Here is a 14,992-nt window from a genome sequence, read left to right as displayed (position 1 = left end):
TTAATTCAACTCTAAAACCAAATACATTCTTAAAAATGCGTCGGTATAAGTCAATAAAAAAATTTAAAATGTCAAAGCGGGAGCATTGCCGCTTCAACTTTTGTATTTTTCCATAATTTGAATATTTACCGACACAAACAAGTGTTGGAGTAGGCTAATCATAGATCTAGCACTGTAGCCTATGCCAATCGTCTGTTGGCATACACTGATCGTTGTCGATGCAAGGCTGGTGCATCGACACAGATCAACCTTTCTCGACACACTTCTTTTTATTGGGAAAAGCCATTTCTCACAATCCTTTCCTGATGCGCTAGTGGTGTGTCGGCAAAAAAATGTCATCGTAAACCACGTATATTGTAGTGAATACATGACAAAATTCTCGTCTTATGAAGAGGAAAATATCCACTATCAAAGAGTTATTCACTTCTTCACTAAGCAACAATAGTGGAATACACAGACCCGATCTCAAGAAAAAAAACCCTTAGTTTTTGCCATAAATTTAATCGGAAATCCACAAAACAAGTTAAAAAGGAAAAAATTGATTGCATAGAATTTTATGCCAAGTAAAAACATTCAAGGCTTGTTTGGTTTTAAAGTATGATTTTAAAATCATACTTTAACTTAATTCTACCCACAACAAAACAAAATAACTCATATAAAGTCAAACGGTGGATCCCATTTATACCACTTTTTTTTCCACAACAAAACAAAATAACTCATACAAAGTCAAATGATGGATCCCATACATAACCATTTATACCACTCTTTTTCAAAATCAAAATCTGATTTTAAAATCCTACTTTGAAACCAAACGCAGCATCAAACAATGAAAGCGTGACTAAACATCTTCGTCTAGCGAGGACAAGCCGAATTGCTTTCGCTATTGTCGGAGTGGATATACTCGTAATATAGTGGGGTCAATTGATCCCACTTGATTAAAAAAAGAGAGGATGTAACGCACGTCCTCGCCTGTTGATTTAGATATCGCGAAATCCATCGTTTAATTTACCCGAGACCAATTGCAATGACATGTGACCTCATTGTTGGGAAGGAGTGGAAGAGAGGAACCACAATTCCTCTTGTTCCTAGGTACGATTGATGGTTTCAAGTATTCCTTGAAGCTCGACACTATCAGCAGCTTCAAGTAGCTAAAGGAGAAGTTCTTCGAGAGATACACAAGTATATCCCGAATGAAGTGAGATCCTCTTGAGCTGTTCACCATGGACAATAAATGATAAGCTCGCGAACCAGAACTTGATAAGAAAGAAGGGTGAAGGGTAGAATCAACTAAACTTACTCGATAAGATAACTCGCCACGAGTAAGAAAAGTTGTTTTGATTCGTCACGCTCAAGGATGAACGATAAGAATCGGGGTTTTCGCCACTAAATAAGGAACTTATTTAGATAAGAAAAGAGAAGAAACGCTCTAAGCAATTTCATTCATTGTATGAGCTCCTCTCTTACAATAAGGTGCATATTTATATAGAAGGAAGACACCCCCATTGACTCTAGAATAGGAAACTGATATTTAATTTTCTCTAGATTACTTTCCTAAAATAGAATAAGGTAATAAGTTGAAATAAAAAACATAATACTGCTGACTCAAACTAATATAGGAAATAATATCTAATTAAGATAAACTATATTATAGAAATATTATCTTCTCGTAACAGTTGAAGTCTTTTAAAATATGAGCCATCACTTTGGGCTGGACTCCTCGTCTCCTATTTCCAAGCACTTAAGTAAGGTAAAGGGCCTGGGGAGAGTAGCAGTAAGCTTCTTAGCCATGGAACTCGTGATAGGACCCGAACTAGATCTGGCTTCGTCTTAGACTGCATTCTTGGGCACATCATCCTCTCCCAGTTCGAAAGGATTTGCCCTCAAATCTATATATTCTTCATCTTCAAAATACAGAGATAGACCCCACACATTGAAGGTCGTTGAAACATTATAATCGTTGGGCAACTCAATCTTGTAGGCATTGTCATTAACCTTCTCCTTGACAAGAAATGGACCCTCAGCCTACGGCATCAGCTTACTCTTCTCTTACTTGGAAACCTCTCCTTACGAAGGTGAATCCAAACAAGATCACCTGGATTGAAATGAACTTGCTTCCTTTCTTTGTTCGCGCCTTGAGCATATGTTGCATTCTTCTTATCAATCTGCTTCTTCACTTGCTCATGCAAAGCTTTGATCTACTCAGCCCGTTTCTTGCCATCCAAACACACTCTTGAATTGGCTGGTAAAGGAGCCAAATCGAGGGTTGTGATAGGATTGAAGCCATAAACCACTTCGAAAGGAGCCTTCCTAGTCGAGCTATGGATGCTCCGATTATAAGAGAATTCAACTAGGGCAAGGCAGGTATCTCAACTCTTGAAGTTTTTATTCACAGCAGCTCGAAGTAAGGAGGAGAGAGTATGATTTACCACTTCAATTTGGCCATCAGTTTGGGGACGACAAGCCGTGCTAAATAGCAATTTGGTGTCTAACTTCGCCCATAAGGTCTTCCAAAAGCAACTCAAGAACTTAGGGTCTCGATCAGACACAATACTCATAGGAATACCATGCATCCTCACTACTTCTTTGAAGAACAAATCAACAACATGAGAAGCATCATCAGACTTATGACACGGAACGAAATGAGCCATCTTAGAGAAGCGATCAACCACTACCAAAATCGAGTCTTTACCCCTCTGAGTCCTTGGTAAGCCAAGCACGAAATCCATGCTCACATCAATCCATGGCTGATCCGGTATTGGCATAGGCATATATAGGTCATGGGGAGCCTCCTTACTTTTTGCCTTCTTGCAAGTAATACATCGTTTAATAATCCGGTGCATGTCTCGAATCATTTGTGGCCAGTAGAAATGCTCCTTGACCATCTCAAGAGTCTTCTTCTCCCCGAAATGGCCAGCTAACCCCCCAACATGGGCCTCCCGCACTAATAACTCACGAATGGATCCACTTGGAATACAAAGCTTGCCAAGCTTATACAAGTATCCATCATGCAAATAATACCCATCCATAGCTCCCTTATTGCAAGTTAGATGTATTGAAGCAAAATAGGGATCTTCCACATACTGACTTTTGATCAGCTCAAACCCTAGCATTCATGAGTGAAATCAATGCATACCTTCGAGATAGGGCATCTGCCGCAACATTAACATTCCCATTCTTGTACTTGATGACATAAGGAAATATCTCTAAGTAGTCCACCCATTTGGCATGTCTTCGATTCAGCTTATTCTGTCCCTTCAAATATTTCAGGGACTCGTGATCGTTGTGAATGATAAACTCCTTGGGAAGTAAGTAGTGCTTCCATGTTTCAAGAGCCCGGATTAGAGCATAAAACTCATTGTCGTACATCGAGTAGTTCAGACTTGCACCACTTAGCTTCTCACTGAAATAAGCTATTGGGCATTTGTCTTGCATAAGAACAGTTCCAATTCCAACTCTCGAAGCATCACAGTCGATCTCGAACGTCTTAGAGAAGTCGGGTGGGACTAAGATAGGAGCTGCACACAACTTGTCCTTGATACTCTCAAAACTTCGTTGGGTTGATTCACTCCACTTGAACTCGGTACCCTTCTTCGTACATTCAATTAATGGAGCAAGTATAGTACTGAAATTCTTCACAAATCTCCTATAAAAGGATGTCAAGCCATGGAAACTCCTCACCTCGGATGCAGTAGTGGGAGTGGGCCACTCCCGAATGGCCTTGACCTTTTCTTTATCAACCTCGACCCCCTGTTGAGAGATAACAAAGCCAAGAAAGACGACTTTTTCTTGGCAGAATCGACATTTCTTTATATTCCCATATAATTTCTCTCGTCTCAGAGTTTTGAAGATTCTCCCAAGATGCTCGGCATGCTCCTCAATGGTCCTGTTGTAGACCAAAATGTCATCGAAGTAGACAACAACAAAATGGCCAATGAATTCCCGCAAAACATGGTTCATCAGCCTCATAAAGGTGCTCGGAGCATTGGACAATCCGAATGGCATAACCATCCATTCATATAGGCCATGCTTGGTCTTGAAGGCTGTCTTCCACTCATCTCCCTCTTTCATGCGGATTTGATGATATCCGCTTTTCAGATCGATCTTTGAAAACACTTTCGAACCATTCAACTCATCAAGCATATCATCTAGTCGAGGAATGGGGTAATGATATTTTACTGTAATCTTGTTGATGGCCCGACTATCGATGCACATTCTCATCGATCCATCCTTCTTGGGCACCAAAAGTACTGGTACAGAACATGGGCTCATGGACTCTTGTACGTAACCCTTCTCAAGCAATTCATTCACTTGCCGTTGTAGCTCCTTAGCCTCATTCGGATTGCACTGATATGTCGGTCGATTAGACAAAGTAGAACCAGGAACGAGATCAATTTGATGCTCAATCCCCCGAATCGGAGGCAACCCTTCAGGCAACTTCGCAGGAAATACGTCAACGAACTCCTTTAAGAAAGCCATGATCCGAGGCGGAAGAGAAATCTGTGCTTCAGGCGTTGTTTCCTTCATGAAAAGAATGAGAACTAAGTTGAAGTTCAACAGAGTCCTCTCAAGCTCTCCCAATGTCATCACCAAGCTTTCTTTCTTCAAGCCATTCACACTTGCACTATGGTCCTTTTGCACTTGCTGTGGACTAAGCGGTGCTAGGACAATACTCTTCCCTTCTTTGGTGAATGAATAAGTATTATTATATCCATCGTGAAAAGCCCTCTTATCGTACTGCCACGGTCTTCCCAATAGAAGATGACTTGCACTCATCGGAACCACGTCACATACTACTTCATCTTTATACGTCTTCCCAATTGAGAATGGAATACGAACTTGCTGAGTAACTCGTGCCTCGCCTTGATCATTCAGCCATCTCAACTTATAAGGGCAGGGATGCTTTGTAGTAGCCAGATTCAACTTCTCCACTAAGGTCGTAGATGCAACATTAGTGCAACTCCCACTGTCAATGATAACTCCGCACATCTTATTTTGGATGGTGCACCAAGTTCGGAAGAGATTCTCCCGCTGTTATTCTTCCAGCTTTGCTTCGGAACTCAAGACTCGACGAATCATGAGCATCTCACCCTCATCGGTAAATTCTACATTCTCTTCCTGCGCACCTCCAGAAACCTCCTCATCCACCCCTTCATCTTCACTCTCGATCTCTTGAGTGCTCTGGATGGTCATCACTCGCCGATTCAGACATTGGGAAGTTATGTGTCCTAATCCAAGACATTTGAAGCACTTGATGTCTCAGCTCCGAACAGGGCGTTGCGGAATAGTGTGGTTCTCCTTTCCCTTTGTCGCCTCAGCTTGAGGCCCTTGAGAGCCTCCTACATCCTTGTACTGTGCATTCCACTTCGAAGAAGATCCTGAACTAGCAGCAACTGGTTTTGGGTAAAGCACCCTCGATGCATTGAGTTTTCTACGTTTTCACTGCTTTTCCACCTTACTGGCCAGCGTAATCACATCTTCCAAAAAGACATAGGGCTGCAACTCCACGACATCCGCAATTTCCTTGTTCAAGCCACTAATAAATCAAGCAATGGTCTGTTCCTGTGGCTCATTCAGTTCGCATCTCATCGACAACATTTCGAACTCCATGATATAATCTTCAACGGACATACCTCCCTGACGAATACTTTGCAGTTTGAGGAACAAATCTTGCTTATAGTACTCGGGCACGAATCTTCTATGCATGATGCGCTTTATCTCCTGCCAACTATGAATCCCATATCCCCCATCTCTTCTTCGCTGCACCTTTAAGTTTTCCCACCCAGATTCGCATAATCGGTGAACTCGAGGGCAGCAAGTTGACACTTCTGGGCTTCGGCGTACTCATAGCATTCGAACACCTTATCGACGCGCTGGATCCACTCGAGGTACTTTTTAGTTGAACTCGTGCCTTTGAATTGCAGAATCTTTAGCTTGAGATTGTTACCGACTCCCTTTTGCTGCCTTCGTAGAACCGGCTGCTCTTCTTCTTCAGGAAGTTCATCCTCCAGGTCAACTTCATCTTCCACTCGAAGATTCCATCTAGGAACTCGATGTGCACGTTACGGAGGAGCAGGCGCCATAGCCATTCGCTCAAGAGCTTGGATCGCCAGATCGAGCCGTGCAGAGAGCTCATCTTGCCCCCGCTGGAACCCAAGGAATTGGGCTTGCTCGAGTGTGAGTCTCCTCGGAACCTGATGGACGTTTTCCTCATCCATTGTGTTTCCTAGAATAATTCATCACTAAACACTCGTGTATACACTCCTTCACGTGTTTCACTCGGCCAACAAGAACAAAACGTTAAGCTTTGATACCAAATGATAAGCTCACGAACCAGAACTTGATAAGAAAGAAGGGTGGATGGTAGAACCAACTAAACTCACTCGATAAGATAACTCGCCACGAGTAGGAAAATTCATTTTGATTCGCCACGCTCAAGGATGAACGATAAGAATCGGAGTTTTTGCCACTAAACAAGGAACTTGTTTAGATAAGAAAAGAGAAGAAATGCTCTAAGCAATTTCATTCAAAAATATTCATTTATTGTCTGAGCTCCTATCTTACAATAATGTGCATATTTATATAGAGGGAAGACACCCCCATTGACTCTAGAATAGAAAACTGATATCTAATCTTCTCTAGATTACTTTCCTAAAATAGAATAAGGTAATAAGCTGAAAGAAGAAACATAAGACTGCTGACTCAAGCTAATATAAGAAATAATATCTAATTAAGAGAAACTATATTATAAAAATATTATCTTCTCGTAACAGCTGAAGTCTTTTAAAATATAAGCCATCACTTTGGGCTGGACTCCTCATCTCATATTTCCAAGTACTTAAATAAGGTAAAGGGCTCGGGGAGAGTTGCAGCAAGCTTCTTGGCCATGTAACGCGTGATAGGACCCGAACTAGATCTGGCCTCGTCCTGGACTGCATTCTTGGGCACATCAATAAACATAAAGAAAGCTTGAAATGGTATGACTATTTCTTCAATCCTTGTTGTCAAGATGGAAGAGCTATCACAACGTGAATCTTCAACAACTTTTTCGGTGAGGCCAATAAAAAGAGGACCTTGAAAATTTTTTGTTAGGGACTGAGATTTGGGCCGAGTCCCAAATGGGCATTGTAAGTCCATCGCGGGCCTAGTGAAGACTATAGTGGCGCGACCCGATCACAGAGTGTATTGCTTGAGAAGATAAAGCTTGTTTAAGTATGTTTTCTTAATTTATGGACTCGGGGGATTCTCAATTATATCCAAAATCCTATATTGAGGTAACCAAATATATCTCTAATACCGTATAAATCTCCAGGTGTGCTTTTATTGTTCCAATTACGCACAAACTCTCATATATGGCTCATACTCATACTAACTTAAGCATCGGAGAGGAAATTGGGATACTACCACTGATCTCCTTTTTTGCTGGTACGCATGCATATGGTTCCTCAGTTCGTTATCAACAACACACGTGTGGATCATATGTGACTGAAGAACTTTTCCTTCCCCCTCAAAATATATATTACATTAACAAAAGACACATGTGCAAGAAAAAGGAAAATCATTACCATGCCTAGGCTAGCGACTATACTAGGTTAAATAACAAACGTAGACATTCTAATTGGGAAAGAAAAATTAATAAAAACCGTATGAGAAATTATAGATGATATTACATCACCACTTCGCTTGAGGAAAGATTAAATATATAAAGACTAGTAGATTTATCGATAGACTGATTAGCTCATAGATAACTCTATGATATACATAGGGTAATTCTTGGGTCCTGCAGCTGAATATTCAGCCAGACTCCTGAATGAAATGTTATTCTCCTTGTACAAAACATTATTCTCTAAGTACAAAAATATTTTGTACGAAACATTAGTCGATTGATTTGTACATGCAGTAGATTGATTTTTTGTACAAAAACGTTATTCTCCAAGTACGAAAACATTTCGTACGGGTGCAACCACTGACTATTTAGTCATTGAACCCAAGAATATCCCGATATACATAATTTACAAGGGAAATTGGTACATTAATTGGGCATTAAATGCATCAGTATAAGTAAGTAAATTTTATGTTATGTAAAATGATTCAATTCTATATGAATAATTTTTAAATAATAATTCATGTTCTATTAATAAGTAATTAAGCTAATCGATATACGCGCGTTGCGAAGTAAATTTTTATCAATTTTCATATGACCAAAATAAGATATTTAACAATGCGTACAAACTTAAAATATAGATTTAAAGAAAAAATATTTTTTTTGTTGAGTACATATAATAAATGCTACAAAATACAATGAATTGTGAAAAATAAATTCATGATGGCAAATAAATGAGCAATCTAGTCATAAGGAAGAGCCAGCGATATATGTAAATATATGTAAACAGAGTCCTGTGATATGATCCCAATAGATATGTTTTGTATGACCGGACGACTTATCTCTGTAAAAGAAATGTATTTTTTCCTATTTATAGGACATTTGTGACATTGAATTTGAAAAACATCACATACCTCGAGGATTTTTTTCTTATTACCTAGAAATTTTTTATTTTTTTAAAAATAATTATATGTCATCATATTCGTATAATATGGATGAATAACTAAAACACATTGAATTTGACACAAATAAAATATATTAAAATTCATTGAATTGGAATTGATAGGTCAATTCAACGTAGAACAGAGGGCTTTGGCAAAGGGCTTTGGCAATTTGGTTGCACGGTGCTTTCTCATTCCTTAGCACTACATGCTACTCTTGGAAATTATATCAAGTCTTCTCGACATCCTACATATATTGAACGTAAAAAATATCTTCTCGATATTCTACATACGTAGATTAGAGACAATGTACTTATGAAGTTTTAATATAAAAATGGACAGATACATGGATTTCCGATTTAGAATAAAATTCTCCAAACAGTTGAAAGGACGATGAACCACGAGTAAAATGTTAGTCAATAAAGTTCTCACGATATCGCTGCTTAGTTTTTATATATTATAATATATTTATAAATATAAATTTGTTATTACACTTTAAGATAATAAGACAAAATCTAATATGTTCGTATCATATCATAGGTATATTGATAGAAAATTAAAGATGATATGCCGTTTTAGCTAATATTTCCTGCAAATCAATGGTACCTTCCTCTTCCTAGTCTTCTCTTTCAGCCAATTTGATTGTACTTCAGCTGAAGGTTGTCGAATGGAAGTGTAAAAATTTTATAAAAAAATTGAAAAAGAAACTCAAGTTGCTCCAGGACTATGCTTCAGATGATGATTGCAAAATGGTGATGTAAAGATTTAAAAAGAAAAGGTTGGAAAAATTAAGCTTTTCTTTTGGAGCCCTGCTTCAGCTAATGGCAATTCGTGCTTCTCCCTCTTGACAATTGGTTAAGGATTTGTCAAATGGAGATGTTAATAATAATAATAATAATGTATCAATATAAACTACCGAAAAAATGTATCAATATAAATAAGTTAATTAATTCTAATTTTATTATCTAATTTGAAAATTTTCTCTATCAAATAAACATAACTATATAAACATCTTTTGGAATAAATTTGGAAACATCTTTCTCTTGTGTTAGATCTCCCATTGAGATGTTCTTGGTACTTTACAATACAATAACTTCTAAACTACTTAATCAAATTGAGTATTGTAAAGATTTACAACTTCCATATGACTTTAAAATTTGTTTTAGGCTTATTTTTTTTACTAATATATAAACTGAAAGTTGTACATCATTAATAGACATATCTTCTATATAATAACAAAAAGGGCAAATTATAAAAAAAAACCTAAATTTTGTAAAATGTCTCAGTTTTGTCCTAACTTTTGTTTTGTAACAAAAAAAATCATAAGTTTTCTAAAATGTCTCAAAAATGACCTCCGTTATAACTTCCGTCAATTTTTGCCTACGTGTGACCTACGTGGACTGTTAAAGGGACCCACCATCAGCAGCAAAAATTGACGGAAGTTATAACGGAGGTCATTTTTGAGACATTTTAGAAAACTTATGGTTTTTTTTGTTACAAAACAAAATTTAGGACAAAATTGAGACATTTTACAAAATTTGGGTTTTTTTTTGTAATTTACCCTAACAAAAATCAATTTCTGCAGTGAATTCCGGAGAAGTTTTTAATTTATAAAAATTGAAACAATTTACTTTGTCGCGGAGTACAATCATTTTAAGGTGGTGTTTGGTATAAGATAATCCAGGTAGATTATTTACTATGTTATGTTAAATTTTCCAAGCCTACAAGATTATTGTATTTGGTTACATCACTATACCGGCAATCGTAATTGTCATGATAATGCACATTACCACCAAAGTAATGAAACGGAGAGCCATACGAAGGTTGTCTGTCTAATTATTACTTTGGTGGCAATCTCCCAAAGTTATTTAATTGGTGATGATTAAAATCGATAGTAATTAGATTGCTAATAGTATTTTTATGATAATGTACCAAACGTCACCGTTGGACCACAACCCGGATAGGGAGATGATATGCTTCGGTATTGTCGTATTATTTCCTGCTTGGCGGGACCGATTCCATGACCGACACAATTGCCCAGTCGTGAACTTCAGCATTTCATCCCACAGCGAGCTGTGATACTGATGTCCGTATTCCCAACAGCCCGTGCACGGGAAACCCTACGCTCCTCAGTCTCCGCTGCTCTGTCTTCAGCCTCGACCCCCGCCGGCCTCCGCCGCGTCCACGCACTGATAATCACTGCTGGGCTCTACCGCTCCGAGTTCTTCGCCGGCAAGCTGATAAGCAAGTATGCTCATTTCAGAGACCCCAAGAGCTCCCTCTCCGTCTTCCGCCGTGCCTCCCCCACCAACAACGTCTACCAGTGGAACTCCATTGTCAGGGCCTTCACGCACAACGGTTTCTTCCTCAGGGCCCTCCACTTCTACACCGAAATGCGACGCGCTGGGGTTCTACCCGACACTTATACTTTCCCTTCTGTCATCAACGCCTGCGCTGGGTCCCTCGATGTCGAAACCGGAAGGGTTGTTCACGGGCAGGTCCTGGAGTTGGGTTTCGGCTCGGACTTGTATATAGGCAATGCCGTCATCGACATGTATGCCAGATTCACTGATCTTCATAACGCCCACGCTGTGTTTGATAAAATGTCTGAGAGGGATGTCGTTTCTTGGAATAGCCTGATTTCCGGGTACAGCTCGAATGGATACTTTGAAGAGGCAATGTATGTCTATCGGGGGATGAGAAAGGAGGGGATTTTGATCGATTTATATACCGTGTCAAGTGTTCTTCCTGCCTGTGGAGGCCTAGTTGCACTGGAAGACGGTTGGGCGCTTCACGGTTTGGTCGCAAAGAGTGGGATGGGATCCGATACCATTGTGAGCAATGGGCTTCTTTCTATGTACTTCAAGTTCAACGATATACGGGGGGCCCAGAAAATTTTCAGTGACATTGTATTTAAAGATAGTGTTAGTTGGAACACCATGATATGTGGTTATTGTCAGCTGGAATTGTTTGAGGAGTCGATCAAGCTGTTCATGGAGATGATTGAAACATTTACACCCGACATCCTGACAATAACTTCTGTTCTCCGTGCTTGTGGACATTTGCAAGACTGTGAGCTTGGGAAATTTGTAAATAATTATATGGTTGAGAAGGGGTTAGAGCTTGACACAAGAGCAAACAATATTCTTCTTGACATGCACATAAAGAGTGGAAATTTTACAGCTGCTATGAAAGTATTTAACGAGATGGATTGCAAGGACCATGTGTCTTGGAATTCAATGATCAGTGGTTGTGTCCAGTATGGCCATCAAGATGAAGCAGTGCGGCTTTTCAGAATGATGAAATTGGGGATGAAACCTGATTCGGTAACTCATCTGATACTTCTGTCTGTGTCCTCACACTTTTCAGATCTCTTTCTGGGCAAACAAGTCCATTGCGAGACAGTTAAATCTGGACATGTTTCAGAGCTATGCCTTAGTAATGGTCTCATTGATATGTATGCCAAATGTAAAGAAATAGATGACTCTCTGAAATTATTTGAGAGCATGAGCATTCGTGATGTAGTTACATGGAACACAGTTATATCCACATGTGTTCATCATGAGGATTGTGAGTTAGGGTTTATATTGTTGGGCCGGATGAGAAATGATGGAGTGTCACCAGATAAGGCCACCTTTTTAGGTGTCCTTCCAATTTGCTCCCTTCTCGCTGCCAAGAGGCATGGGAAGGAGATTCATGGCTGCATTTTCAGATTAGGTTTTGAATCAGAAGTTTCCATAGGGAATGCTCTAATTGATATGTATTCCAAATGTGGAAATATAGGGTACACTATTAAAATATTCGAGCTTCTCAAAGGGAGAGATGTCGTTACCTGGACAACATTGATCACTGCTTACGGCATGTATGGTGAGGGAAAGAAAGCTATAAAAGCTTTCACAGATATGGAAGAATGTGGTATCCTTCCCGATCCTGTCGCATTTATTGCTGTCCTTTATGCCTGCAGCCACTCAGGTTTGGTGGAAGAGGGTCTACAGTTCTTTCATTACATGAAGAGCCAGTACAACTTTGAACCTCAAATTGAACACTATGCTTCTGTTGTTGATCTTCTTGCTAGATCTGGATGCCTTGTCGAAGCTGAAAATTTTATTCATTCAATGCCGTTGAAGCCTGATGTGAGTATCTGGGGGGCTTTACTTAGTGCTTGTCGGGCAAATAGTGGCATAGGACTAGCAGAACGGATTTCCAAGAGAATAATTGAATTGGATTCAGAAAATACAGGGTATCATGTCCTGGTTTCAAATGTATATGCAGCTTTAGGGAAATGGGACCAAGTGAAAATGGTACGTAAATCAATTAAATCGAGAGAGCTCAGAAAAGATCCAGGCTCCAGCTGGATGGAGATTAGGAGAAAGTTGTATATATTTAGGACAGGAGATCAATGCTTTGAACAGTCAGAAGAGGTCTATGAATTGTTAGAGACTCTTGGTGATTCGATGGTCAAACAAGGATATGTGCCTGATTTGCAATGTGTTCTTCATGATGTTGGGGATGATGAAAAAAGAGAAATGCTTCAAGGGCACAGTGAAAGGTTAGCAATTGCATTCGGTTTGCTGAACACAGCACGAGGAAGCCCCTTGCAGATAATGAAGAACCTTAGGGTTTGTCCCGATTGCCACGCTGTTACCAAATACATATCAAACATCACGCAGAGAGAAATCTTAGTCAGAGATGCTAATAGGTTCCATCTGTTCAGGAATGGAACCTGTAGCTGTGGGGACTTATGGTGAGAGACTACCTTTATTCAGTCTGATGGGCTTTTACAATTGAGATTCAGGATATATCCATTGCTGTCTATTACCCCAAAAGGGAAGAACATTCTGCGTTGAACCACAGAACAAGGCTTGAAAACGGCAAGGCAGTATGGTAAGTTTGCCTTGATTTTAATATTTGGTTCATTTCATGTGTGGCAGTTATCAATTGTTTTCAATCATATGAGGTATATATATATATATATATAGTAATAATTCAAGTGTTAATTTATTGGAAAGTTGGCAGGTTATAGGAGTGACTTTATATCTGTAGGATATAACAATGCATTTTGGCAGATCTTCAAATGTAACTTAAAGTAAAAAATATGAAAAGTACGCCTCATTGCTTATGTTGATGTGGTTCTAAATTTATGATTACATTAATTTGATCCATCCTTGAAGCAAAGTTGGGACTCTTTTAATATTCAGATTGGTGGTTTTGCTTGAATCCGTAATGGATGGTAGCAGATTACTTATATATATGGACAAAAGAATGGATGCAATCAGATCAGTCAGCAGCTTCACATCCCTTTTTTTTTTTTTTTTTCTTCTCTCTGTTGGGATAAAACTCAAGCAGAAAGAGACTGGGTCCTCTCAGAAATAAAAGCAGAGAAGAGCCCTATAATAACTGCAAGGGATGTGGCAGGCCGTTGTCTAGGTTTGTATTATGTGCCCCTTGACAAAGTGGATATTTGTGTGGGAAATCAATCTCTTTCTAGCATAGACCCTTTAATAATTCTTTGTACATTTTCTTTTTTCGTATGTAAATAATCATGTCATGCCATCATATTACCACTGGGATCTATTTGGTGACAGATGTGAAGGACGTAAAATATGTGATCAACTATGACTTTCCTGTGCCCTTGAGGATTATGTCCAGAGTTGGTAGAATGGGAAGGGCCGGGGCAAAAGGGGCAGCATAAAACTTTCTTTACTGCTGCAAAAGCGAGAGTCGCTGAGGAATTGATACACATCCTCGAGCAAGCTGGGCAGAAACTGAGCGCCACACTGGTGGCTCTAAGGCGTGATGCTCCACTGCTCCACCTCCTTCAGGTTTGTCTAATATAGTGCTCTCTTCTCGCATTCAGAATGAACAGAAATAATAGTGGAATTGGACCATCTAAAAGGGCAAAGTCTTTGCTTTCCATTGGATTTATGCCATACCAAACGTGATCTTCAAGCATCTGACAGGGGTGTGAGAAGTCACGTTGCGACCTGTGGAAAAAGCGGCCACCAAAATACAGATTGCTGGCAGTTGGTGGATTACCACCAAATAGAGAGTCCAAGAAATGGAAGGGGACTATTAGGGCGAATCAAATAAATATTAGAATATCTGATATTATTATGGAGAATCAAATCAGTACTATTTAGAAGATTGTATTTGTGAGGGATCTTATATATTTAGTAGAAGTATCTTTCTTGGTATGATGTATTTCGGTATATAAATAAGAGCGACCTCCGCACTATTTTGTGTGTGAATCAATTCTATCTATTTTAGAAATTCTTCATGGTATCAGAGCAAAAGATCTTTGCATAGTCGAGACCTTCCGTTGCGGATAGCGCTAGCATGTCCGGCCTTGATCGGGCGAGTCCGGCCACCCAATTCCATTCAAATTCTTGAAATCCTTGTCTAGCAATCCAATTCAATAGTTTTACCTTTTCTTTTATACTCGTTCTTCCAC

General features: G+C 39.3%; 1 protein-coding gene and 1 pseudogene across 1 annotated transcript; both read left to right on the top strand.

The window, feature by feature from the left end:
- The first annotated feature begins 10,513 nt into the window (after positions 1 to 10,513).
- Positions 10,514 to 14,736, top strand: LOC116215133 (pentatricopeptide repeat-containing protein At3g03580). Its single transcript, XM_031550729.1, has 3 exons — positions 10,514 to 13,425; positions 13,888 to 14,363; positions 14,502 to 14,736. The coding sequence occupies exon 1, from the start codon at positions 10,626 to 10,628 to the stop codon at positions 13,287 to 13,289; it is 2,664 nt and encodes an 887-aa protein (XP_031406589.1). The 5' UTR covers positions 10,514 to 10,625; the 3' UTR covers positions 13,290 to 13,425; positions 13,888 to 14,363; positions 14,502 to 14,736.
- Positions 13,765 to 14,736, top strand: LOC116214400 (annotated as a pseudogene).
- Positions 14,737 to 14,992: the final 256 nt, after the last annotated feature.

The sequence above is a fragment of the Punica granatum genome, chromosome 7, assembly GCF_007655135.1.
Source record: "Punica granatum isolate Tunisia-2019 chromosome 7, ASM765513v2, whole genome shotgun sequence".
NCBI classification, from domain to species: Eukaryota; Viridiplantae; Streptophyta; class Magnoliopsida; order Myrtales; family Lythraceae; genus Punica; species Punica granatum.
The sequence above is the reverse complement of the archived record's forward strand: the minus strand, read 5'-3'. Positions and strand labels throughout refer to the sequence as shown.

Excerpts from the sequence above, each read along its gene's own strand:
- LOC116215133 (XM_031550729.1), top strand. The coding sequence starts at position 10,626 with ATGTCCGTATTCCCAACAGCCCGTGCACGGGAAACCCTACGCTCCTCA.